The 26282-nt window shown below is 37.3% G+C and overlaps 4 protein-coding genes across 12 annotated transcripts in view; 3 read left to right on the top strand and 1 right to left on the bottom strand.

Moving 5' to 3' along the window:
- The window catches only part of LOC144023388 (filamin-B-like), a 51702-nt gene extending 45409 nt beyond the window's left edge, over positions 1-6293 (top strand). For 5 of the 6 annotated variants that reach the window (XM_077528758.1, XM_077528757.1, XM_077528761.1 and 2 more), the window contains 5 exons: positions 651-783; positions 869-1042; positions 2455-2673; positions 3816-4031; positions 4984-6293. In XM_077528758.1, the coding sequence (XP_077384884.1) occupies positions 651-783; positions 869-1042; positions 2455-2673; positions 3816-4031; positions 4984-5171 (930 nt within the window). In that variant the 3' untranslated portion in view covers positions 5172-6293. Of the gene's footprint in view, positions 1-650; positions 784-868; positions 1043-2454; positions 2674-3815; positions 4032-4983 lie in introns of those variants that run through there. The other variant, XR_013284542.1, reaches the window with a different exon arrangement.
- An 883-nt stretch (positions 6294-7176) lies between these two features.
- Positions 7177-14810, top strand: dnase1l4.1 (deoxyribonuclease 1 like 4, tandem duplicate 1). 4 transcript variants are annotated; one of them, XM_077529822.1, is made up of 10 exons: positions 7177-7421; positions 9479-9576; positions 10586-10674; positions 10750-10836; positions 10929-11041; positions 11142-11254; positions 12461-12618; positions 13302-13398; positions 13591-13663; positions 14272-14810. In XM_077529822.1, exons 2-10 carry the CDS (start codon positions 9496-9498, stop codon positions 14469-14471), a joined length of 1011 nt encoding a protein of 336 aa, XP_077385948.1. In that variant the 5' UTR covers positions 7177-7421; positions 9479-9495; the 3' UTR covers positions 14472-14810. The 4 variants fall into 4 exon arrangements, with proteins under 4 accessions (XP_077385948.1, XP_077385947.1, XP_077385945.1 ...); XM_077529821.1 differs by having other exon boundaries at positions 7183-7421; positions 9485-9576; positions 14269-14810; XM_077529819.1 differs by having other exon boundaries at positions 7187-7421; positions 14269-14810.
- Positions 14811-15059: 249 nt separating this feature from the next.
- tma7 (translation machinery associated 7 homolog) lies at positions 15060-16631 on the bottom strand. The gene is made up of 4 exons (XM_077529823.1): positions 16466-16631; positions 16131-16186; positions 15910-15997; positions 15060-15448 (listed from the first exon to the last, which is right to left on the bottom strand). The coding sequence occupies exons 1-4, from the start codon at positions 16479-16481 to the stop codon at positions 15414-15416; spliced, it is 195 nt and encodes a 64-aa protein (XP_077385949.1). The 5' UTR covers positions 16482-16631; the 3' UTR covers positions 15060-15413.
- Positions 16553-26190, top strand: ccdc51 (coiled-coil domain containing 51). The gene is made up of 9 exons (XM_077529818.1): positions 16553-16748; positions 17334-17384; positions 17476-17638; positions 17815-17952; positions 18048-18419; positions 19495-21221; positions 21710-21867; positions 22361-22433; positions 25148-26190. The coding sequence occupies exons 2-6, from the start codon at positions 17380-17382 to the stop codon at positions 19948-19950; spliced, it is 1134 nt and encodes a 377-aa protein (XP_077385944.1). The 5' UTR covers positions 16553-16748; positions 17334-17379; the 3' UTR covers positions 19951-21221; positions 21710-21867; positions 22361-22433; positions 25148-26190.
- The last annotated feature ends 92 nt before the right edge of the window (positions 26191-26282 follow it).

Below are 26282 nucleotides of genomic sequence, written 5' to 3'. Positions count from 1 at the left end.
AATATGGCCGCCTCGCGACCTCAAGAGTCTTGGCTTATCGGCTATCCAGTCATATATATATACATATATATATATATATATATATATATATATATACATATATATATATATATATATATATATATATATATATATATATATATATATATTAGTGGGTTTAACAAACAAAGTATGTCTAATTAAAGTTTTTGATAAAAGCATTTCTTGGAAAGGCAATTGAAATTTTTATTCCTAATTAATCGCATGACTTCAGTAGTTAACTCGTGATTAATCACAAATTCTATATTAGTTCCAAATGTACAATAAAATATTTGTCATTATATTTTTGCCACTAGATGGCATAATTGCATTTGTTGGTGACAACTTTGTGCATTTTTTTTTTTTTTCTACACATTTTTTAAATGGTAAAATACAACTTGACCACACAGTCGCCACAAATATATGCATTATTAAGGCATTTATTACTGCTAAATTTTGACACGGACATGTCTGCTCCGTTGCGACTGGAATTCCCCCAGTAGAATGTCCAAGTAAGGTCACTAATCGCATGTTAAAAAAAAAAATGGTGGCGTTCAAGGAACCTAACACACTAATTTTGACACCCCTAGAAAATACAAATAGACATAAAAATCTATCAAAAATGTTTTCAGAAAGCAGGTCTGAAGGTGAACCAGCCGACCTCCTTCGACGTGTCAATGGACGGGGCCAAAGGAAAACCGGAGGCCAAGTTCACCAGCCCGTCCGGAGCTCAGGAGGAGTGCGCCGTCACACACCTGGAAAAAGGTGCGAGTGTGCGTGCGTGCGTGCGAGTCCCGGTCGCAAATATCATCCTGGGTCATTAACCCGACTCGCCCTTCCTCCGTCCCAGACAAGTACTCGGTGCGCTTCATCCCCCGCGAGCGAGGCCTGCACACGGTGGACGTCAAGTTTGGCCCCCAGGGCCGCGTCACGTCCTTCAGCGTCATGGTCGGCTCGCCCCAACAGGCCGGACAACCCGGACTGGTCTCGGCGTACGGCGCCGGGCTGGAGAGAGGCACCACAGGTCGTTTTCACACATTCGCAAGAGAAACAAACAAATCCGCGTTTGGCAAGAAAATCCAGTCGTACTTTGTGGAGAAATTAAAAAGTTGAAGTGTTTAGTGTTTTTCTAAAGAGATCATGAAAAGAAAAGTTATAGGATAGTTACGTTTAGATCAAAAGTTTAATTGTTTTTTTTGTATGAATTTTTGGAGATTTTTTTTTTTTTTTAAATGAGGATTTTCAGGATTCAAAGGGCTGCATTTTTTCTATTGTATTATTTTTTCAAACAATGTTTTTAAAAAAATCAAGCTTTAATTTTTTATTTCTAGATAAAACGTCAATTTTATATGACATTTTAAAAATTCAGATAAATAGGTATTTTCCTTGATTTTTTTTTTCTCTAAAATATTATTTTTTTTTTAAGTGTTTTCTATTGATTAAAAAGTTTTAGTTTTTCTCAATATGAAGTTGTAATGTTTAATTGGAGAGAGAGATAGTCAAATTTAAAGAAGTGTATTTTCTGGATTATTTTTTTGTTTGAACCTAGAATTATGGGATAAATCCAGAATTCTTTTTCTTTTCGAGATTACCCCCCCAACACATAATTAAAAAGTCCAGGATAAAAAGTTTTATTTATAAGTTGAATTGTTTCAAGAGAGAATTTTTCTTTTCAAGATTTTTTTTTTTAAACCAGGGTAAAAAGTTGTATTTGCCAGATTTTTTTCCCAATACTTTTTCTACTTTTTCCTACCATTATGGGATTAAAAAAAAAAAATCTGGAGAAAATGTTTTTCATGAAATCATTTCAAAAACCCAGAATAAAAAACAAAAATGTTTCTTTTCGATAAAAAAAAAGTTGAATTCTTTCAAGAGATAATTTTTATTTTATTTTTCTCAAGATTTTTTTCCCCAATAGATAATTAAACCAGGATAAAAAGTTGTATATTCTAGATTTTTTTTCCCAATACTTTTTCCTACCAATATGGGATTTAAAAAAATTCGGGAGAAAATGTAATCCAGAATCAATAAAAGTATTATTATTATTATTATTATTATTCGATAAAGAAAGTTGAAAGAGACCATTAAAACATGTTTTTTTTCTAGATATTAATTAATCAGTATTTTTCCTAGATTTTTTTTCAAGTGATAATTACAAATATCTAAGATTTTCTAGAAATAAAGTTCATTTTTTCAAGTCTTTTTTTTTTTTTTTTTTTTTTTTTGCGTGTTTTCTCGGATAAAAACTTTTGAGCAGCAACACTTGACAAGACATCCGACGAAAACGTTCTTCCCAGCAGAACTTTTAGTCAGCGGTTGTTGGCAACATGCCACTCGAGGGCGTCTGACGACAGAGTAGCAACGTGGCTGCTGTGATTGTTGTGATTGTTCCCGTTTTTTGTTTTTGAGCTTGCGTCTGCGTCTCCCCGGCGACAGGCGTCCAGTCGGAGTTCGTCATCGACAGCACGGCGGCGGGTCAGGGCGCGGTGGCTGTGACGGTGGAGGGCCCGTCCAAGGTCCAGTTGGAGTGCCTGGAGGTGCCCGCCGGCTACAAGGTGCTCTACACGCCGATGGCGCCCGGCAGCTACGTCGTCGCCGTCAAGTACGGCGGACCCAACCACATCGCCGGCAGCCCCTTCGTCGCCAGAGTCACCGGTCGGCGTGCGCTTTCTTTCCCTCCTCTTCTGTCTTCTTCACGCTTCGAGTAGTATTGAGTAGTTTTTCTAGATTTTTTTTTTTTCAAGAGATAACTACAAATAGTTTTTCTCGAAATATTTCTGGAGAAAATGTTTTTCATGAAATAATTTTTAAAATCCAGAATTAATAAAATGTTATTTTTTTAGATAAAAAAAGTTGAAGTTCTTTCAAGAGACCATTAAAAACATATTTCCTTAGATATTAAGTAAGGAGTATTTTTCTAGATTTTTTTTTCTTTAGGATAAAAAGTTGTATTTCCAGATATTTTTTTTTTCAGTACTTCTTTCTACAATTATGGGATTTAAAAAAGCAATTCTGGAGAAAAATGTTTTTCATGAAATAATTTTTTAAAGTCCAGAATTAATAAAATTTTATTTTTTTAGATAAAAAGTTGAGTTCTTTCAAGAGATCATTAAAAATAAATCCTAGATATTAAGTAAGGAGTATTTTTTTCTAGATTTTTTTTCTTTTTGATATTTTTTTTCCCAATAGATAATGAAAAAGTCCAGGATAAAAAGTTGTATTTCCAGATTTTTTTTCTCAGTACTTCTCTCTACAATTATGGGATTAAAAAAAAAAAAAAAGACAATAATAATAATTCTGGAGAAAAGGTTTTTCATGAAATCATTTTTAAAATCCAGAATCAATCAAATTTTGTTTTTTTTTAGATTAAAAAGTTGAGTTCTTTCAAGAGACAAAAAAATCTAGATAAGTAGATAAGATTTTTTTCTAGATTTTTTTGAAGCAATAATTACAAATATCAAAAGTTTTTTATAGTCTTTTTTTTTTTTTTGTGTTTTCTAGGATAAAAAGTTTTTAATTTTTGAGCACAGGTAGTGCTGTCGTTTTTTGTTGAGATGATGGCAATTATGCCATCTAGTGGCAGAAAAAGCACCTCAACACAAATTAATATCACACTTGTTTTTTTTGTTGTTTTTTTTTACAGTACAGTACATCTTTTTAATTTTAACTCGGTTTTATGAATTATATGCTAAATGATGCAGTCATATTTCTATTACTTGAACATTTGTTCCCACTTTTCAGAGTTTAAAAAACTGGAGGGGAAAAAAATAATTGTATATTTGTCTGTCCCCTTTCAGGTCCTCCTCTGGTGAGCGTGACCAACGCCAACGTGTCATCCACGCTGACCCTTGAACCCTCGGCGGAAGCGTCGGCGGTCAGCAGCAGCATCTTGTCGTCGTCGCAGAGCGCCATGGACGGGTCGGACGCCAGCAAGGTGCTGAGCCGAGGCCCGGGCCTCAGCAAGGCTTACGTGGGCCAGAAGAGCAGCTTCTCCGTCGACTGCAGCAAAGCCGGTCGGTCGCGCTCGCGCCCACAACCGGACACAAAGAAAAAACATCTTCAATATTGTTTTTCAGCGTTCATATTTGACCACTTCCTGGTTCTCCACAAACCAGCAGCCACGCTTCAAGAGATAAATAGTAATTAAAAAAAAAACAACGTTGAATAAATATGAAACTAATATGAAATTAGACAAAACGGAATTACAGGCTACATGAAAAAAAAAAAAAAATACACGTATGAATGAAATATGTACAAGTAGACCTACACTTCAAATTAAATGGGTTTTGCCCACAACATAAATGAATATTTTTGAAAACAAGATATGTAGAATATATGCTTGGATGATTTTGACAGAAAACATAGACGCAAATCTAAAATATTTTGAGCTTTAATATCTTAAAAATAAATATGCAAACTGATTTATAAAATAGAACATGAAAACAACTAAAATATCAAACTAAATATATTTCAATTTTTTTTTATGAAAAATGGATTGACTACAAAGATTTATAAAAAAAATATAAATCTGAAACATACAAATTTTTCCCCTTGATTATTATTTTGTGCTACATATTCATAGTCATTAAAATAAATAAATAAATAAATAAATGATTCCGATTCGGTCATTGTCAAAACAGATGTTTGTGATTGCCTAATTTTGATTATGAAACGAATAATTGAAATATTACAGAAATCAGTCAACAATTATTGTTGATATGCTGAAAGCAGATGATTTGGACAATTTAAAAAAAAAAAAAAAAAAATGGCTCCAAACAATTACTCGATTATTAAAAATAGTTGTCAATTAATTTGGTAATCGATGAATTTTGACAGCTCAAATTTCGTCCAATGAGATGAGAGTTAATTGGAAAGCCAGCCAATGACCACATCGCTGACTTTTACACTCAATTATTATGATAGGTGACATTTGAATAATATTGATGTCACCCCCCTCCCATCCAGGTAAGAACATGCTGGTGGTGGGTGTGCACGGCCCCCAGGTGCCCTGCGAGGAGGTCCTGATCAAGCACCTGGGCGACCTGCACTACAACGTCAGCTACGTGCTGCGCGAGCGCGGCGACTACATGCTGGTGGTCAAGTGGGGCGAGGACCACATCCCCGGCTCGCCCTTCCACGTCGTCGTGCCCTGAGGGGGGCGTGTCCAAAGTGTGGCGCGGGAGGCCGTTTTGCGGCTCGTTTTGTTGTTTTTGTAGGTTTTCCCCGCCCGCCACGACGGATGTTAAGAGCGGAATTGAAATGACAACATGACACTGAAAAGAAATCAACGTGCTAATGCTAATAATGCTAATGTGTTTTAGCATCGATACTACAAGCCTGATTTATTATTTTTTTTTGTAATATATTTAATTAACATATTTTGATTTACAGTTCTGAATACAATTAATAGACCACTTGGCAGGTAACAATTTTTATTTTTTTTTTGCCACTCCCAGTTGAAGTTTACACTCACACAGAAAATTGCAGGTTATGCATTTAATGCAACTACTTCTGAAAATCCGCTAGCTTAATGCTAGCACACAATGCTAACGAAGGTTTACGAAACTAGTATCAATGTCGCAGTAGTTTGAATTCTTTCAGTGATTAATATTTGAACACAAATGGTGCAACATCATATGAACAATATGTTGCAAAACAAAACCCCAAAAACTACTGCAGCTTACTGAGTCACAGTAGTTTTGAAAGTCTTCTTTTGTGTCTTCATGACAAGTATATAAGTACAAAAAAAAACTAAAGTGATTTTTCTTTTTAGTAAACTAATATTCAATATTTTAGTCACCCCTGCTATAAAGTAAAAATCTCATCTCGTATTTTAATTTGAAAACTTTGTGAAAAATGTTGCACTTGATCACTAAAGCTAAAAAATTTTGCAAAAAGTTTTCAAATGCTAAAATGTTGATACACAACTGGAATTCCTTGTTGAGTTGAAACTGTCATAATGCAAAGAAACTCAAAAATGTTGCCAAAACTGGAAGTGGGAACACAAAAAGCCGTCCGCGTCTTGCTTTGTCACTCCAGTCCAGCAGGGGGCAGCGTAAAAGCAAGACACCCTCTTGCTGGGCTGGCCGCACTCTCATCCGTGACTACTGATCTTTGATTTCTCTCCCACAATCGTGGCTGGCTGCCTGCCATGGTTTTGTTGTTTGCTGTCATGTTGACGCCGCCTCACTTTGATCTCGGTTTGTTCGGATGCGATTGTTGGCACGGCGAAAGACAAACGTGTACATTTCACTATTAAAATCAACTGCAAATAATGAGTGCTGGGTTTTTATTTGTAAAACAAAATTTTAACCAAAAGAACATAACCTTTTTTTTTTTTTTTTATAAAAATTGGGGGGGGGGGTAGAATTATTAAAAATAAAAAAAATACATATATAAATATCTAATAAGATTAAATAATTAAAATATAATTAATTATAAATAAAAATTAGAATATTACCACACACATTAAACTTAACTATTGTTGGTATTTTTTGAACATTCGTAGTTACTTTGTTTTTAGAAATGTGTAAAACTTGTGCAATTTTTCAGTCTTGAGGTAAAACAAAAATTCGAGAAAGGTAATTTTTTAGGAAAGTAGTAATTTTTGGAGGGAGGAAAGGTGAATCACAGCTTCTTCTTTTTTTTTTTTTGAAAAAATGTTAATTTTGCAAGAATAGTTTTTTTCTGAGATTTTAGAATGCCGTATTGAGTGTCATATAGATGATTTAAAAAAAAAAATCCCCAAACAAGAACAAAATTCAAGCACAAAAGTGACTGAAAAATGGGGAGAAAAAAAAAAGATTTGGGGGGAATTTAGAGGAGAAAAGGTGTGTAATCTTTTAAAAATGTTATGTGTAGAATTTGTGAAATTTTTCAGTCGAGGGAAAACAAAAATGAATGTTAAAAAGTCAGAATCTTACAGGCATATTTTTCCCAGGAAATACTTCATTTGACATTTAATGAGGGAACATATAAATGGCTTAATTCAAACAAAAATATTGGATTATTTAAGACTTCTTTTTTTTTTCCAATAAATACAATTTTTCATTTCGGAAAAACAAACTCTTTTCAACGTGTTCCCATGCATGTACAAAGACGAGAAAATAAACGGCCATCTTGGGGGGGTTAACCACTTCCTGTGGGCGTGTCGTTCTTATCTCAAGCAACTTGTCTCCCACCCCCAACATTTCTCACACATAAAAACATCACACGGTTCCTTCCTATTGGTCGGCTTTGGACCAATCCCAGCGGTCCATTGCTACCTTTTGCCGCGTATGCGTGCGTCTGTCTCCCTTGGCACTGTTGCGGTGGAATCGTCTCCTGACTCCCCAGCAGCAAAAGGAGACGCCGCCAAAAACAAGTGGACAACACTTCTCCTCTACTTCCTCCACTTCCTGCAGGTGAGCAACTACTTCCTGTTTGAGAGGCTTCAAATGTTTCACCAACGCTCGTAGTCAGGCTAAAGAATCTCCTGTATTATTATTATTATGTAGAAGCTTCGAAATTTGCTTGACAGAGAGACAGCAACAGGTGACGTCAATTCAAATGAAAGATGTTCTGTCAAGTCAAAGCAGTCTCCATTACTAAATATGTTGGACTACAATCACCAGTCAGTTCTTCATGTGGTGTGTTTAAAAAAAAAAAAAAAAAAAAAAAAAGTGACAACAATCTGTTGCATGCGTTCTTTACAGGTGACATTTTACAATCAACTGAGTTGAAAGACTTTTAATGGCAAGTAAAGGCTGTGCCCTACGCAAATAAATTAGGGATAAACTAAAGTGGATGAAGTCATTTGTTGGTTTAGTGTCTCTATTTCTTTTGAAGGGTTTTTATTTTTTTTTTGCCATGTGTGACATTCCTTGTCTCACACCGTTGCTTCCGTCAGATTGGCTGAGAGATAAACACAGAACTTGTCTGGGTGGAATGTGTTATGTCCTGTTGGGTTCTGGGTATTTTATTTTTATCAGGAATTTTGACCCCCGTATTCAAGAACAAAAAAATAAAATAACATCATTTTTAGGGAGCTTTGGTTTTGTTTGACTACTTTTGTAAAATAAATAAATAAATAAAGAAAGAAATACATTTTATTGAATATTTGTTTTCTTTTTTTCTGAGTATTTGTTTCTCACAAAACTTGCACATTTGTTTTGAGGGAAAATCTGATAATTATTGTAAGCCGTATTTTTTTCCCCCTATATATATATATATATTTTTTTAAATAAAACAATAAAATAAGCATCATTTTCGATAGTAAATAGTGTGTTTTCTGACAAAAGTAATGCTCTAGTGGCAATGGGAGCGAGCGGACATGTCGCAACACAACTGCAACCTCCAAAGTGTCCCCGTTTGGATTTCAGTCTGAATTCCTTCCTCCGGCGATGCTCAAAAATGAGCGCGTTTTGTGACAAAATCAAACGCAGCGATGACCTCCGATATGATGACTTGTTAATGCAGCACACGTTGGTAATGTAATACTTGAGTATATTTACACAGCAGGTGGAGATGAGCTCGTTTACCTGCCCGAGGAGTAAAAAGCACCTGTGGCTAAAGCTAATCGGTGGCAGGGTTCATTCTCATACGACTTTTTTTTTTTCCTCTCAAAAATATGCAAACAAAAAAAAAGGGAAAAATATCTTTATTGTTGAAATACATTTTTTTTTTTTTAGGGAAAACAGTCATATGAGAGCTATGACAACAACGCACTCGAAACCAACCACAGCAGTTTGAAGCATTATTTATTTTATTTTTTTAACTCCCAGCCCTTTTGATTCCAGTTTTTCGTGTAATATATGTGCACTCACGGCCAACAATGGGGCACTCTAAAGCATCCTCGGCAGCAAAGTATTTGAAGGAGAGATGCATTTTTGGACCTGTTATAGCTATTACTGTATTTGCGTGTTGGTGGTAGTGGTGACATAATTGAAGTTGTTTTGTTTTTATCATTATTAATATTATTATTATTATAATTAAAACTCTTTGACTGCCAAAAACGTTTAATAACGATTAGTAAAATCACGCCGTACGCTGCCATAAACGTGAAATGACGTCATCTACGTTTTTTTTTGTTTTTTTTTTCTGAACGTGTGGCAGTAAAACAGTTAAGGTGGCGTGAAAAGTTTGCGACTCGCTGCTGTCGAGTTGTGAATCCCTCCAAGAATGTCCCTCGTGCTTTGTGACATCTGCTTCGCATCTGCGTTGCATTCAAGACGTTTACGTTGGCTTGGAGCTGCTTCATAGAAATCATGAAAAGAAAGCAACGCACGCACGCACGCACGCACGCGCCGAGGGCAACAAAAGAGGACTTGCTTGTCCTTCTTTTAAGCGCTGACAGCTGCATAGTGTGACTTAGCGGCGCGTTTTGTTTTTGTGTAAACGCGGTGATGCCCAACATGCCTTTTGCGTGTTCAGACACATGCGGCTTCATCTTCTTCTTTGTCGACTCTTCTGCATGTTTTTTCAGCAGCAGCAGCAGCCATGAAAATCGCCTCGTTCAACATCCAGAAGTTTGGGCGAAGTAAAGTATCCGACCCGGAGATCCTTCAGATCCTCGTGCAGGTAACACGTTTTCATATTCATATTCATATGCAGCTGACAGGATTTCAACTTGATTCTACTGATTTGTATTTTATTTTTATTTTTAAATATTGTAATGTGAGAATAAGGGCTACAGAAAATGGATGGCTGGATGGATTCGACTATTAAATATAAAAAGACAACTGATTATTTGAAAAAGTATTTTATTGTTGTATTAAAATATTTCTTTAAAAATGACATCTGATTATTTGAACAAATGTTCTAATTAAACCACTCTTTAAAAAAATTCTAAAGATTTGAAAATACCAGTTTTTGTTTTTCATATTAATTACATATGTAAAAAAAAAAATAATGCAAATGATTATTTAAAATGAAGAATAACTGCATTGTTATTGAAAGTAAAGTAAAAAAATATTTATTACATTTTAAAAATATGACATCTTATTAGATATTTTTATATTTAAGTTGTAAGAAATTATGACTGAAAACAAAAGCATGATATTTTTTAAAAATAAAATGTGAAAATTGCAACATATTTAAATCTTGAAAAATATAAGTAAAAAAAATGTCGTTTATTTATTTTAATTAAAATCTAAAAGAAAATACAACTGACTATCTAGTTACTTGAAAAAAAAGTACAAATATTTTCATTGAATTAAAATGTCAAAATATTCAACAGATTTGGTGAAAAAAAACATATTTAATGAGCATGTTCTTTTTTTTTTTTTTTTTTTAATAAGTGTTTTTAATTAAATCGTTTTTGAATTGTACGGTTTCCTTGAGTGTTTAGAAAGGCACCTATAAATTTATTATTATTATTATTATAATTCTTATTAATACATTAAATTGTTTGTAAGAAAAAATGCAACAAATTACTTGAAGAATAATGTTTTATAATTGTATTTTATTTTTTTTTTTTTGAATCCAAGATTTGAGAATGAAGCAAAAATGTATTTTTCTGAAATGTACATTAAAAAAAAACAAACGACGATATTGTTATTATTATTATTATTATTACTTGCACCCCCAGATTATCCGTCGCTATGACATCATCGTGATCCTGGAGGTGGTTGACGTCAGCGGCCCGTCCGTCAAAACTCTCCTGGATGCGCTCAACGCGTACGTCCGACGTCCGAAATGGCAAAAAACGCACCAAAAAGACGAAATATGAAATGAACGTGCGTGTGCGCGCAGGGTCAAAGTGTCTCCTCACTACACGCTGAAGATCAGCAGCCGGCTGGGCCGATCCCGCTACAAGGAGCAGTTCATGTTCCTCTACAGGTGGCGACGACGACGACGACGATATCGACGACGTCGTCGTCCGGAGAGACGCGATCGTCTCTGAAGGTTTTCTGGTTTGCGGTTCCGCGCAGGGACGACTTGGTGGACCTGGTGGGCTCGTACCAGTTTGACGACCGGATGACGGAGGGCGGCGACGTCTTCGCCAGGGACCCTTACATCCTGAGGTTCCGATGTCACCGCACAGGTGGGAAAAAGTCGGCCGGGCGCGACGAGGCCGGCAGGCGCGTTTTTTGACGTCGTGTGTGTGTGTGTGTGTGTGTGTGCGTGTTTCCGTGATCGTCAAGTGCTGAAGGACCTGGTGATGATCCCCGTCCACACCAAACCGGACGACTCGGAGGTCGAGCTGGACGAGCTCTTTGACGTCTTCCAGCATGTCAAGGACAAGTGGAGGACGGACGTGAGGACGTTTTCAACGTTTTTTTTTGGGAAAATTCAGACATTTTTAATTGGCAACATGAAATTTGGTCGAACTCACAAAAAAAGTCCCCCTAAAGACACATCTAGAAATAAACAGGAAGTCCGCCATTTTGGTCTGAGCTTGACCTTTAGGGTCAAATCACCCATTTCCGAGGTTCCTTTAAAGTGGAAGTCAGCATTAAACACTTCTTGACGTTATGTTATACATGTCTAAAAGTTGGGTTGATTTCCATTTGTGCAGTTTTAGCACCCTCTGGTGGCTAGTTTTTTTTTGTCGTTTAATTTTCACAAGGCATGTTTTGGCCCTTCTTTGTTTCAAATCCACGATAATGGTCAGATGAAGGGCAACGTAATATGCTTGTGAACAGAGTCAATATGTGGAGGAACTCAATTTATTTTATGTATTTTCTTATTTAAATTTATTTAGTGATTAATTAACTCTTTGACCGCCAAAAACGTTTAATAACGATCAGTAAAATCACGACGTATATTGCCATAAACGTAAAATAACGTCAACAATTTTTTTTATCTTTTCTTAGTGCAACGTCTAAGTGCAGCGCTGCCTGGTCAATGGGTTGTGGAATCTAAAACACTCTAAACTATGGCCAGCAGGTGGCAACATTGTATCTCTTTTCGTCAATGATCAAAGCCTCTGTCATGTCAAAGTTTTTCTTTGATAACGTCTGGCAGTAAAAGAGTTAATTTATTAATTTTATTAATAAAAAATTATTATTTTTTTAAATATATATTTATATTTTTATATTTTTCATTTCTGTAATGTACAAAAATACTTTTTTTTTGTATGAGCTCTTTTTTTTTTTTTTTTTTTTTACAATATTGAGACCTTTTGTATCGCCAACTTCACCACAATTTCATGATCATATCATATTGTGACCTTCATATCATGATAATATCGTATATACATGACATTCTGATTAATATTACATAGATTTTTTTCTTTTTTATTTTTCCTTCGGACATGCATAAAAAAAGACGATAATAATAATAATAATGAAAAAAATAAATGAGTTAGATCGCCATAGGTTTCAAACAGGAAATCTGCCATTTGCAAGGGGTCCTTCAAAAGGCCGACTTGTGGAGATTTGATCCCGTTGCCACTAACGTATGCGACTTTGACTTTTCCTCATTTCCCTGCAAACTTCGCCCCCCCCCCCCTCCGCAACAGAACGTGATGATCCTGGGCGACTTCAACGCGGACGGCGCGTACGTGTCGGAGCGCGACATGCGGTCCATTCGCATCCGCAGCGACAAAAACTTCCACTGGCTGATTGCGGACGACGTCGACACCACGGCCAGCGTGTCAAACGCGCATACGTACGACAGGTAGGATGCGGGGGTGGCGGCGGGTCAAATCATTTGACGTGCAAGTCATAAATCTCGAGTCTTAACTCTTTTACTGCCACACGTTGTGGGAAAAAAAAATAAAAAATCCAACCCCTGCACAGTGCCATTTCGCTGATTACATTTCATTGTAATTCCATATACCAGCAGCCCATTGAAAAGATACACAACGCTGCCATCTGCTGGCCATAGTTAGGTGGTGTTTTTGATTCCACAACCCATTGACCGGGCAGCGCTGCATTTAGACGTTGCTCCGTCCATTGACGGAACCCCCCCCCCCCAAAAACAAAAAAACAAAAAAAACGTAGATGACGTCATTTCACGTTTATGGCAACATACATCGTGATTTTACTCATCGTCATTAAACGTTTTTGGCAGTCAAGGAGTTAAAGGCGGGGTCTTCCGTTTTCACTCAGGAAAATGCACTCTATAAATACAGGATGTATACACATGAACTCCTCAATCTACACATCTGGGCTTCTGTTCATGTGTGGTGGTGATTTTTTTTTTTTCCAACATGAATCTTTCAAACGTTTTGTCAAGCAAAGTCCTATAAAACTGGTGACTTAATCCTTTCTCAAGTCAGGTCATGTGACTCGAGTCCCCCAATTCTGGACGGATGTTAGCAGACGCTAACGCGCCAATTTCAAATGTCCTGTTTCCAGGATCGTGGTGTACGGAGACGACATGCTTGGCGCTGTGGTGCCAAACTCCGCCAAACCCTTCAACTTCCAGAAGGCGTTCGGCCTCAGCAACGAGCAGGTGCGTGGTGAAGCAGCATGTGGCTCAACAGCCGAGATTCTTCTGTACTGAATGATATATTAGAAACTCTTGTTTTTTTCCCAGTGCCTAACTGTGAATACTGTTATCACCAAAAAGACCATGAGATTGTGACGCTGATGCATCGTTAGTGAAAAGCAATACATGATCGTTTTTTACATGTTTGTGTCGCAGGCGCTAAAAGTGAGCGACCATTACCCAGTGGAGGTCGAGCTGAGATCTCTCACAGCGCCGCAAGAAAACGAAGGTAACCGCTGCTATTATGTTAGCGCAAGACGTGAGCAGCAGCACCGTGACCTAACGGTTAGCATGTCTGCTTTACAGTTCTCGGGTTCAGGGTTCGAATTTCGGTTGAGGGGTTCGTGCGTGTGAGTTTGTTTTGAGCATGTTCGCCAATTTTCTCCTCCAGCCTTAAAAAATATGCATGTTAAGTGTCATTGAAGACTCCATATTGGAGTTAAGTATGAATGTGTTTGTCTGAACCTGCCCTGCGATTGGCTGGCGACCAGTGCACCGTGTAGCCAATCCGCAGTTCAAACCGACCAATCAATTCATGAGTTGTGTGCATCATTTTCATAGTACTACATGTTTCTGAGGTGCTAGGAATTTTCAAAAAGTATGACTGTGTTAGATAAGTGTGATAAGAGATTATCAGGAGTCTGAGTATAGAGCCTTGTGGAACTCCACAGCGCTTTTTTTTTTTTTTCTCACTGCCTGTAAAAGTCTATGGTTTTACTTTTGAGGCATTTTTGTTGTTGTTGTTGAACTCAAAATTGTACGACTTTTTAGGACGGATCCACTTGTTAGAATAGAAAACGAATGCAATTTGTTCCCCGCTTAACTCTACCGCAGCAGGTCCACATGTGGACAGTGAGCTGCTGGAGCTGAAACGAGGAAACCTGCTGCTGGAGCGCCAGAAACTCAACCTGGAGATCCAAATCCTGCAGCTGAAACTGGCCAAGATGAGGCGAGGAGATGATGATGATGAAGAAGGAGGAGGACTACTGCATCCGCCGCCACGGCGGCAGCCGACTTGTAGCTGCAAAATGCTCTAAGATGGAGGACTGAGAGCAACATACTCGTTTACAATACATTTCAACATTATTTGAGATTTCAACACTATTCTGCTGAAGAGATTTCAACATGAGTCGTTTCCAGCTAAGTACGATAACCTCCAGATTTGATCATTCAAATCTGCAACTCCGCAACCTCGTAAGACCAACATGACCACTTTTACCTCAAGCACCATTTTGTTCTAATCATCTGGCATTGCATGAAATTTTTTTTTACATATTAAACTATATTTCAACAAACACCTAACAGAGTTAGGTGTTTTTAAGGCGATACTTTTACATTATACTGGAGTAAATAATACTGTTATAGACATTTGTGGATTTCTGTAGTCCCTTTTAATGCATATTGCCATGTTTTTTTGTTTGGTTTTTTTGCCAGCTGTATCCGTATCACATAGCTGTCCAATGAAAAACATGCAAGTCCCATTTGATGCCAAAAACCTGCCAACTGTCATAATTCATAAGCATGTCAACTTTCTGGAGATATTCTGCCCCCTGTAGGCGGTTTGCTATCAAAGCATACTGATTTCAATCATATATAGATACATAAACATAACATAGCACAGTAGATGCGATTTCAAAACATTTTATTAGTCTCTTTACAACAAAATGTCATTAAAAAAAAAAAAAACTTTTTGTGATTTTTTTTTTTTCTCTTTTCTTATATTTTAACAACATAATTATTCCTCCAATTTTGCCATTTTGACCAACCTGTTACTTGAAAATAGCTGGTCAGTGTTTATGACAAAAAATATCAGTGTGAAATCTGTGACTACGGTTAACACAACCCGGGAACCGTCACAGAAAAAACAAACAAAAAAAACAACACTAAACACTTAAATCGGAGCAAAACAAACCGGACACGCTGCAGTCACGGTATAAACCCGGCATGGAATCATCCCAGTCGTGAATCATCAGGATGCTTCACTTCTTGCCTGACTTTTTGATGCCGCTGCCACCTGGTGGAGAGAAAATACAGGACAGTGCATGAGAAAACCTTGACAGCACAGTAAGCGCACCCACTATTTGTGGGGATTAGAGGCCAAGCCCGACTACGAGTAGCGAAAAACCATAAATAATTGACGCCACAAGCTAAAAACTCTTCCTATAATTGCCTCTTTTAATCAAGTAAATATACCACAAACTACAATCCCCAAACACTTCAATACCTTGCCCATATTTGGAAATGGTTGCTTAGCAGCCTGCCAGGAAGACGCATGGATGCTTTTCCAGCCGCTTGGTAAGTTGCTGTTCGCACTCTGAAATGACTTCCCCAAACCGGCGATTGGATATTCCGTCTGATGTCACAGCCACACTGCGTTTGAGTTCAAACTTTTTTTTTTTTCTCTCTCTCAATTTTGTTGGCCTACCCTCACAGCTGCTGTTCAACTGTATTTAAAACTGCTTTCTGTTCATATACCTAGAGGTCCTTTTCCAGAAGCTTTGGCCTTCATGGCGTCCAAGGCCTTCTGATCCTCCTTCTGCTTCTGCTTGAAGGCAACTTCCTCCTGCACACACACATTTAGCACACTTCAATATAGGCCTACTGGAATGGGAATTTATTTTTAAGATTATGCACCAAACACTGCATTTGCTAAATAACAAAATGCAATGTAATATAACACGTTTTGGGAAACTTACCTCATCCAAGTCCTTGTTCTGTTTTTTGGGAGCCTTGAGTGGTTTCTTTTTGCCTCCTGGCAAGTGACATGAAATGCGTTATTGTCAACTGAGAACACAAGTGACTGCCAGGTATGAACAGAACTTCAATAAATACATTTGATTATTTAACATGTGCAATTAAAAATGCATTGTCGTCATTTGGAGAAATGTTTGTTTTAGTATTATGCCTACTCGTGCAGCTGTCGTTAGCAAGAGCTAAACTAGCTAATCCACACATCCAATCACGTTAACAGTGAATTTTAATGTTATATTAATAAGAATATATGATGAAACGATATAAAACGGCGTCTCACCTTCCCTGCCGGACATCTTTGAGCGTGAATAAGAGCAAATGTAGGAAAAAGGTGACGTGTTTTGATGATAATGTGCTGCCTCCAATCGAGTAGCGAAGATGTCGCGCCGTAAGGACCCCACCAAACTTTGAACCCGGAAATAGAATCACCATCATATGCCTGATTAAAACTCACATGCTATCGTCAAGCTAGCTTTCTCATTTCGCATTAGAATGACGACTTTGGGACACTGGAAAATATCGTCCCAGTGACATGTTTGCATCGGAAACGCACAAGAATACCGGTATGTGTTTTCTTTATTATATATATATCTTGTAACAGAGCAATACAGAGACGTGATGCTAAATGCTAGCTTGCTACCATTGGAAATGGGTAGAGGACATTAGCAGCGGCTAGTCGGCTAATCAAAAAGGAGGGACAGATGGAATATTATTTCTCGTTACACATTACAGTCACATAAGTACAAGGAAACGAGATGTAGAACGTTAAAAGTGAATAAAATAGCTGGGTACTTTGACTTTTTTTTTTTTTTTTTTACTTTACAGTTACAGTGAATACTGTCAAATAATGACATAAATTCAATATTAATAAACCAGTATCATACAGGTCGCGAAAGTAGGAAGACCAAAAATATTTTTTTTTAGCATGGGAAAGAAGAAGCAAGGTGCAAAAAGTGGTAGGCAGAAAAAATGATTCAAGCAAAGGAAGAAAGGATCTAAGGTTACATGAATAAAAATCTACTCTCAGGTATGGATGGAAAGAGAAGATGTCAGAAAAAAAACTAAAAAAAAAAAAGTTGATAAGTCTATTAGGATGCTAAAATGGTTGCCTGAATCTAACCAATCTCTTCCGGTGGTTATCTCTATAGCTGGGGACAAATTGCAGCTCCAATTCTTTCCATATTGCACTTCTCAATGAGGTATGTTCCCATTAAAACTACACTAAAATAGACTACATTACAACCAATACATTGATGCGCACTGTGTGAACGCTGATCATAAACGTGCCAGGTACCGAGTTCATGGCTCGGGCTGTTGGTCCCGCCTCTTCCTGCTCGGACCCCTGCCGGTCCGGGCGCGCGTGGTCCGGACCTACTGCACCCATCACCAACCCGGTGGTCCAGTCCCGTCCGGTCCTGATGGCGTGAAGGAGAGAGCGCTGTCTGCCTTACAGGTGAGACGGCAAAAAAAATAATGGAAAAACAATGGTCACTTCGATTATTCACTTGGTCCTTTTATTGTGAGCTTAAATTAGAGTTACACATGAAATACAGAAACACTAATAATTCAATTTCATAAAACCACATTAAAGCCACTTGACTTTTACTTTCTTTATTTGTTCCCGTCCAGCATGCTGGTCGGTTGGGGCAGCAGTGGGGCCAGAAGTCTGCTCAGGTGGCCGCCGCCACGATGAACAGCTGGTGGGAGAAGTACGAAGAGTTTGTCGGCCTCAACGAGGTCCGCCAAGCGCAGACCAAAGTCACAGAGGTCAGAACCAAAAACCCCAGACTGGACTCAAATTCAAAATAAAAGCCAAAAAGCGAGCCGATGACAACGTTGATCCGTTCCGGGTGACGTTGCAGGCGGAGGCGGCGTTCATGGCGTCAAGGGGTGTGGTCGGCGAGGCCCACGGCAGCCTGGAGGCGGTGCAGGGTCGGCTGAAGGAGGCGCGGGCGCGCCTGGAGCGCGTGTCCCGCGAGGAGGCCGCCTACCTGGAGCTGGCCACGCTGGAGCATCGGCTGCTGCTGGACGAGCGGCGCCTGCGCGCGGCTCACGGCCACGCCGAGGCGGCCGAGCGCGAGCGCTTCGCCGCCTTCTCGGCCGCCGTGCGCGAGAGTCACGAGAAGGAGCGCACGCGGGCCGAGCGCACCAAGAACTGGTCGCTCGTCGGGTCGGTGCTGGGGGCGCTCATCGGCGTCATGGGCTCAACGTACATCAACCGCGTGCGCCTGCAGGTGAGGATGCGTTCGCTTGGCTGTTTTTTTTTTTTTTTTATCTCAAGTGGCTTCACCAAAATGTATTAAATAAAATTCAGATTAGTACAATTGGTATATTCATTGTGAATATTAAAATAAAACTATTTAGAAAATCAACCATTTTAAATATACATGAAAAAAAGCTATCCCAGTAAATGGTTCATTTATTTATTTTTTTAATAAACAATAGAATAAAATGTGAGTTAAATTAAAACTAGACAATTTTACATATGTGTTTAACATTTTTTTAAAATATTTTTTTAACAAAAATATTAGTAAAGAGTTTTACATATTAAACTTGTTTTATGTATTTTAGTAAATGACTATTTGTTGTAAATAATCAAATAAAAAAAAAGATAAAATCAAACAATTTTTAAAAATTAATTTTATAATGGGTAATCTTTTCAAAACAATCACATCATCAAATTGTTTATTAAATGTATTTAAGTTAAGTAACATTTAATTAACATTTAAATTATTTAAATTTATTTAATTAAGTTATATAACAATTTAATTATTATTTTTTATTTATTGTGATTCATGTTTTGAAATACTGCAGCCCAATAAACATTATTAGTTATTGACAAACAAAATTTTACACATATTGTACATGGAACATTTTGAAATTAGTTTAATTAAAAATATGACTAATTATAATGTAATTATAAACAAAAATAAAATCTTATTATTTAGACTTAAATAATGTACCGGTATTCATTATAATTTAACAAATATTTAATATAAAAATATAAAAATTATTATTCATGCAATTTATTTAAAACAAAATGACATTTGTTATAATTAATTGAAAAAAACATTTGATGATTTTAAGTTGTATTTGTAATATAAAATTATATGCCATAAAAATCTGAAAAATATTTATATAAAGTGTACATTGTGTTTTTATTTTTTATTATTTTCTTAATTTTTGCATTGACATTTTAACATTTTTTTTTTTTTAACTTCAATTATATGAATTGTCTTGTTTAAAAAAAAATAAAAAGAACTTTCCTAAAAACTCTTGGTGCACGTGTGTGCGTGTGTCAATTTGTAGGAGCTGAAGAGTCTGTTGCTGGAGGCCCAGAAGGGTCCGGAAAGCCTTCAGGAAGCCCTCCGAATCCAAGCCGGGAACCATCGCTCGCAGCAGGACCAGCTGGGGGCGCTCATCGACAGCCTCAGGGTCTCCCTGCGGGGGGCCGCCGTCCCCGTCCCCGAGGGGGGCGGTCCTCCACCGGCCGACCGCTCGCCGCTCCTGGAGTCGCTTTTGCCCCAAGTGTCGGAACTGCGGCAAAGCCTCGGCGGGCTGCGCGGCGAGCTGTCCCACGTGAGGAAGCTTCTGGAAAGCGGCTCCCGCCGGGGGTCCGAGTGGACGCCGGGCTCCGCCGAGGAAACTCAGAGGACGCTGGGCGAGCGGATCGGTCGCAGCACGCTGTACAACGCCGCCTTCGCGTACACGGCCGCCGTACTCGCGGTCACGGCCGTGTACGTGCTGCTCAGAGGAGGAGCTTAAAGGCGGTCACCATGGTAACACCCACTGCTTCTCACTCTACAGTAAAATAATGATAGAAAAAGTGCTGGGGGGGGTCACATGATTTGTCTCGAGACAGGCTTTCCTCTGCCATTTTAGGACTTGAAATTAAATATTTGACTTCAACTTCAAGTAAATGACTTCAATCGTGCCTGTTTACATTAAAAAAATAAATAAAATCATTTTCAAGAGACATTATTAAAAAAGAAAAAAGTGTACATTCTTGGGGAGAATTCTAAAAAAACAACAAAAGAACGACATCCTGCTTGAGAAATAAGTTGGAAAAAATAAAGTCAAATTTGGGCTTTTTTTCCCTTGAAAAATACATTTGTCCTGGAAAAAAAACTTTTTTTCTTGAATATTACAAGTTTTTTTCCCCTAGACATTACTCTCTTTTTTTTTTTAAATAAAAAATCCAAGGAAATTTAGCTTTAAAACAGTTCTAAAAACGAGAAACAAATTATTATAAGAAAAAAAAATACTTTTTTTTCAAAATTACGTTTTTGAAAAGCACTTGAGGGGAAAAAAGAAAATCAAAACCATCTTTTCTTTTTCAAGAAAGTGTGACTTCTAGGAGAAAGACAAAAAATTAGTAAAATTCAAGTTGGCATTTATTGAATTTTGGAGTTAAAATTAAGTTTTCAAGAAAGTCAATTTTCTTTTCAAGTGAACTGTTGAGAGAAAAAAAGTTGGGGACAAACTCTCAAAAAAAAAAGAAGATGACTAATGTGAAGTAGTGCAAATTGGCTAATGTCCGATAATAACTCGGAACTTGCTTGAGGGGGAGGAGGAGGAAAAAAAAAAAAAAAGACTTGCTACTGACGAAACGATGACTTGTTCACAAGTGACTTCCCACCACTTGTGCCGAGAATGTTGCCTCCACTGGGACCAATCACAGACTGTTTTTCTTGTTTGTGAACAGCAGAGGGCACCAAAGACTTTGATGAAGCTTGTCAACGCTGTCGAGGTAACACTTTTTATGTCAACAAAACTACAAATGATTAAAAAGAATGTCCGTTAAAAATGGCTTTGAACATTATTCAGTTTTAGCTTTTCATATATTAACCGTTTACTGTACTATATACGAGTAAATGACTACATTTCTGTGTCTTATTGGGAATTAAACTCGCTTTTTTGCCGTTTTTTTTTTTTTAAATATTTATTTATTTATTTTAAGTTAGTCGGTCGCTATTGTCCGCCATTTGTCTTTTAAGGGGACACATTTCCACAGCGCCAGCACCACATATTTGAAGGTGAGTAAGTGTTTAATGTTTTTCAAGTGTTAATATTCTTATTCTTGCAACTGGTTTCACACTTAAAAGGCCTTTTGTGTTTTGTTTTGTTTTGACAATTTAAAACACTTCCCATGTGTTTTGATAAACATGCATGTGGCATATTTTTGTCAAAATACACCAAGGATCAGCAATTCTTGTAGACGTGTTTCGACGGCATATTTCATACGATAAATTGACCAGTTTTAGGGGCAGCGCTTTCACGATTCATCGTTGACATGGTTAAGTCTCCTTTCCTAGTCATGTACAGAGATTACATTAGCCAATTTTCCATTGTTACAATATGTAATGGTTCACTCACACATTGTTTTTTGTTTTTTTTACAGAATAAATTTGTTTAGTTTAATTTCATAATGGATGGAAAGACAACTTTTTGTATATAGCATGTTACAAAGTAAAAAAAAACATTTCCTGTTCACTTCACTGCGATTGGCTGGCAACCATTTCAGGGTGTACCCCGCCAGCTGCCCATTTCCAGCTGAGATAGGCTCCAGCACCCCCCTTGTGAGAGGAGCAAGCGGTTCAGAAAATGGATGGATGGAATGACGTTCACTTCAAGTTCAACTGTGAAAGTGAATTGAAAGCTCATTAGCTGTGCTGCCTTCAGGTACGTTTGAACTGGCCGGCGCTATCGTATTTCCGTATGTGTGCGCGTACGTGCGCTGGTAAATCCTCCGCAGCAGCTGCCGAGGCTTTTCTTAGCACAATCGTCGTCATTCCCAGCTCGATCTCACACCGACCGTCAGACGGACAAATATATATTTATATACACCAGGAGATTCACATTCGCATTTATTGGCCAGCTAGAAATTTGCTCTGCGAAATACGATCTTTGTGTTAATTGATGCTTTTCAAACGAGGAGGTTCAAGTGGGCTGAATACGCACACTTGTGGAACACCGGACATAATTGTTTTTACGTGTATGTTAATCTTGTAGCTGCTTACGCAAAGCCTCGTTTCCTTAAATAGTTTTAGATGGACGTTAATTTGCGTACGCTACGGTTTTATTTTCATAGTTTTAGCATTCATTTTGTAAATTCTGCTTCTGTTTCCTGTGGGTGTTAATAAACGCAAATCAACGCCCCCACTCCTGTTTACAGGTGATGATGTCATCAGGATGCATTGTCAGTCGGATGAATGACAACCGAAGCAGGAAGGAAGTTTTTGGAGGAGGTAAAGTACATCACGTGGTCACATGACCATGCAATTCAGGTCACTGTGCATGAACAAAAAAACAAAACAAAACACAATAGTCACGCGGTGTAGATAAAAAGCTCTACGACTTTGTTTACGACTCCTATAATTCCATGAAGGCCGCGTGTTTTTTTATGACCGCGCTAATTCCTTTAATGGCTCCCAGTGGTGACATATTGTTCCTGTGGAAAAGTTTCTCCTCCAGGTTTAAGGAAAAAGCCAACATGTGGATAAAGCACATATAGCCAAATGATGTATTGATATTAGGATTGTCAGGCGATTTAAATTTTTTAGCGTAATTAATCACATAACCTCAACAGTTAATTCATGATTAATCACAAATTGTGTGTCTGTTCTAAATGTACAATAAAATATGTTTTTAACAAAAACGTGAAAAAAAGTTAAACTAATAAAAATATGGCTGCATCTTTTAGTCCTTGATGCAGTAATTTCATAATTCATAAAATTTAGTTAAAATAAAAAATATGCACTATACTGTAAAAAAAACAAAACAAGTGTGATATTGATTTGTGTTGAGGTCATTTTTCTGCCACTAGATGGCATAATTGCATTCGTAATATGTTGGGGACAGCTCAGTTATGGAGGTAAATATGGTGCAAAAGTAACTAGTAGAAAATTGTACCTGGAGAAAAAAAAATATGAATTTGTATCTGTAAAAGTCGGGATTTGTAACTGTAAAAAAAAAAAAAAAAAATGTGTGGTGTGCCTGTAAAACAAAAATGTAAGTGTAAATAATGTGTACGTGCAAAAAAAAACAAAAAAGTATTCCAGGCTAGCGCAGGGTTTACAAGGCGATAGTTTTGCATGCCATGAGAAAGCATTCATTTTTCCAGGTGGTCGTAGATATATTTGATTGACAGTTGATAGTTGAGTAGGGCGTGGTTTCAGCACATTCAACAGACACGCCCACAGTGATAAGCGAGGGAGGAGCAACTTTATTTGTCACAGTTTGGAACCCCCATATTTGGTGATTAAAAAGAAGAGTATCACAGAATTCAGGCAAGGTGTGAAATTTACAACACATTTTTATTTCTTAAAAAAATATATATATATATATAAAAGCAGCTCACCGTATGATGCCATCTGTTGGACTTTTTTTTTTTTTTTTTTTTAATGCAAACAGATGACACAACTGGCAAATGAATATATTCAAGTGGGAACCACATCTTTTGAAAGACAGACAATAAAAAGTCTGGAAAAGGGAAGGAAAATGAGCTGCAATGCATTTCAAGGTCAACGAGTTCAACTGAGTAAGGGATTTGTGCGTTTGTCCATCTTTGCTGACATAGCGTCATCAGATTAAAGATGTATGTCTAGACGCGTCCGTGTGAGTGTGTGAACGGAGCTATAGAAATTTTTTTTTTTGGGGGGGGGTCATATTTTGTTTGGAGCGCCATCACCCCCAATGACGTCACATTGGTTCTGCATTAGAATGAAAGTTTACACAGTTGTGTCTGCTTAACTTGTCCACGTCAACTTGAATCATCGCCGAAAGATTTTGTCGCGCTGCCAACTGTCCACTTTCACAGGACGAACATGCGGGCACATAGACGGGGTCGGATACTGGATAGTGGATTCACATTAGGGATGTTCGTTGACACGTTTTTGTTGTTGTTGTTTTTTAAGACTGATACTTGTACAAGTATTCACACTTTGGACAGTTATGATACAGAGTACCTGTAGTACTTTTGATATATAAAATGCTAAACAAGAAATACACATTAAGTGCAAGAAGTCATTTGGAACTTTTTGTGGTTTAAAAAAAAAAAAAAAAAAAGATTAGGCCTTACTCATGTTGTAGTCTATTGCCGTATAAGTATGGAGGACGAAAACTGCCAAAATTATAGATAAATAAAAACGGATATAAAAATATAATTAAATACAAAAAAGAAATAGAAATAAAAACAATATTGTTTTTTTTTATTTCCATGTATATTTATTATTTGATTTAATTCTTGAATTATATTTATTATATCCATTTATTTATTTATAAGCAGATATAAAAATATAATTCAATACGAAAAATAAATAGAAATAAAAGCAACTATATTGTTGTTTTTATTTCCATTTATATTTATTATTTAATTTAATTTTTGAATTAGATTTTTTACATCCGTTTTTATTTATTTATTTCAATAATAAATACGAATATAATTCAATACAAAATAGAAATAAAAACAATATTGTTGTTTTTATTTCCATTTATATTTTATTTCATTTTTTAACTATTTTTTTATATCCGTTTTTATTTATTTATTTCAATCATACATAAAAATATAATTCAATACAAAATAGAAATAGAATAAAAACAATATTGTTGTTTTTATTTCCATTTATATTTTTTTAATTCAATTTTGTAATTCTATTTTTTATATCCATTTTTATTTATTTACTTTTCATTTTGGCAGTTTTGGTCCTCCATATACAAGTACAACAAGAAGTCTGCTATCTAGTGGTGAATGGTGATATTACAACTTAAAACTACAGTTGATCCCTGAAGCAATTCGGCATCCGCGGACTTCCACATTGGAATTGGTCGTGGATTACTCGCAGGCTATTAAAGTCGTATCATCCGAGATGTAAGATGAAGCGTCCGGAGGGAGCGCATTTATTTTGTAACTTTACAGTACGTTGCGGTAAAGTCTGTTTTTTGTTTTTTTTTCACTGTGGAGTCGTGTCCTCGGAAGAGCGCCGCTCTCAGATTTCACGCTGCATATTTCACGCTCGCATGTCAAAGACATCTGGAGGAGGAAGAGACCACGGGCCGGCGTCCAATCGTTCCGAGGAGGAAAAGTCGCCGAGTGGAACATGACACATGAAACATTCCTTCTGCTGATGTTTCGGACAAAAGGTTTTCGACTTGAAAGCGGCGTCGCTGAGCAACACTGTTGACGCCACTTGTTTGGAGCGTGTCAAGACTGATGGCAGGTGCGGGGCCCAAGCGTCCTGTCGTTACCTCTGACCCGCAAGAATTTCCAAACAAGCCCCGTCTTTCTCTACTTCCATTCGTCACCTCACTTCATTGGAACTTTCAAACAATTACGTAACATATGGGAGCAGCCTCAATCTCATTCATATCAGTGTATACGGCACCTTAAATTCAGCCCCCAAAGTCAGTTTGGCTCAGCAACATGACATTTGGTAGGCGTGTCTATCATGAGTAGAAAAGTTTGAAGAACTTAATACAAACGGGAAGGGAACCATTTTGAAGTTTGAAGCGGCCTTTTTTGGCTCAGTTTGGTCATTTCTAGCAATCTGTGAAAGATGAGCTCATCCAAGTGATTATCCATCCATCCATCCATCCATCCATCCATCCATTTTCTGAGCAATTTTATTTCTTTTAATTCAGCCCAGGAAGTTTTGTTTGGTGTGTCTATCCTGAGTAGACTGATTTAGGTTGCCATATTATACTTGATACACATGTAACATGAACATAGTTTTTCATATCGGTCTCAAGATTATATTGGAAATTGTCCTTTTCTTGTAAATATGACGGGCATATCTTTCATTTACAAGTTGTAAATTATGTGGATATCAACCTAATTGGGTTGCAATGTAAATTGTGTTGGTGGTGGGTTGTTGGACCCCATTTTATAAGCTTTGAGTTTTAGATGGAGTCCATTTTTCACAGTGAAATGATTGTTTATCAATAGTTTTTGTCTGTATTTGAACGCACTGTGGAAATAAACTAATAAATAAACAAGTGTTAATTTGACCAATTCGTAGGGTTTATCATTGAGGTTAACCTTGCTCTCGCAAGATGAATTCTCGCGGTATTTGTGAGTTGACAAACCCCGGAGAATACAT

Source organism: Festucalex cinctus, chromosome 8 (assembly GCF_051991245.1).
Source record: "Festucalex cinctus isolate MCC-2025b chromosome 8, RoL_Fcin_1.0, whole genome shotgun sequence".
NCBI lineage: Eukaryota > Metazoa > Chordata > Actinopteri > Syngnathiformes > Syngnathidae > Festucalex > Festucalex cinctus.
Note: the sequence above shows the minus strand (reverse complement) of the source record. Positions and strands in the feature narration are given on the sequence as shown.

Excerpts from the sequence above, each read along its gene's own strand:
- tma7 (XM_077529823.1), bottom strand. Across the intron at positions 15,998-16,130 it reads AGAACAAGGACTTGGATGAG|GAGGAAGTTGCCTTCAAGCA; the intron begins GTAAGTTTCCCA and ends GTGTGTGTGCAG. Across the intron at positions 15,449-15,909 it reads TTCTGGAAAAGGACCTCTAG|GTGGCAGCGGCATCAAAAAG; the intron begins GTATATGAACAG and ends TCTCTCCACCAG.
- ccdc51 (XM_077529818.1), top strand. Across the intron at positions 17,639-17,814 it reads GAGCGCTGTCTGCCTTACAG|CATGCTGGTCGGTTGGGGCA; the intron begins GTGAGACGGCAA and ends GTTCCCGTCCAG. Across the intron at positions 18,420-19,494 it reads TCAACCGCGTGCGCCTGCAG|GAGCTGAAGAGTCTGTTGCT; the intron begins GTGAGGATGCGT and ends GTCAATTTGTAG.
- dnase1l4.1 (XM_077529821.1), top strand. The coding sequence starts at position 9,496 with ATGAAAATCGCCTCGTTCAACATCCAGAAGTTTGGGCGAAGTAAAGTA. Across the intron at positions 10,675-10,749 it reads CTCCTGGATGCGCTCAACGC|GGTCAAAGTGTCTCCTCACT; the intron begins GTACGTCCGACG and ends GTGTGCGCGCAG. Across the intron at positions 11,255-12,460 it reads AGGACAAGTGGAGGACGGAC|AACGTGATGATCCTGGGCGA; the intron begins GTGAGGACGTTT and ends CCTCCGCAACAG.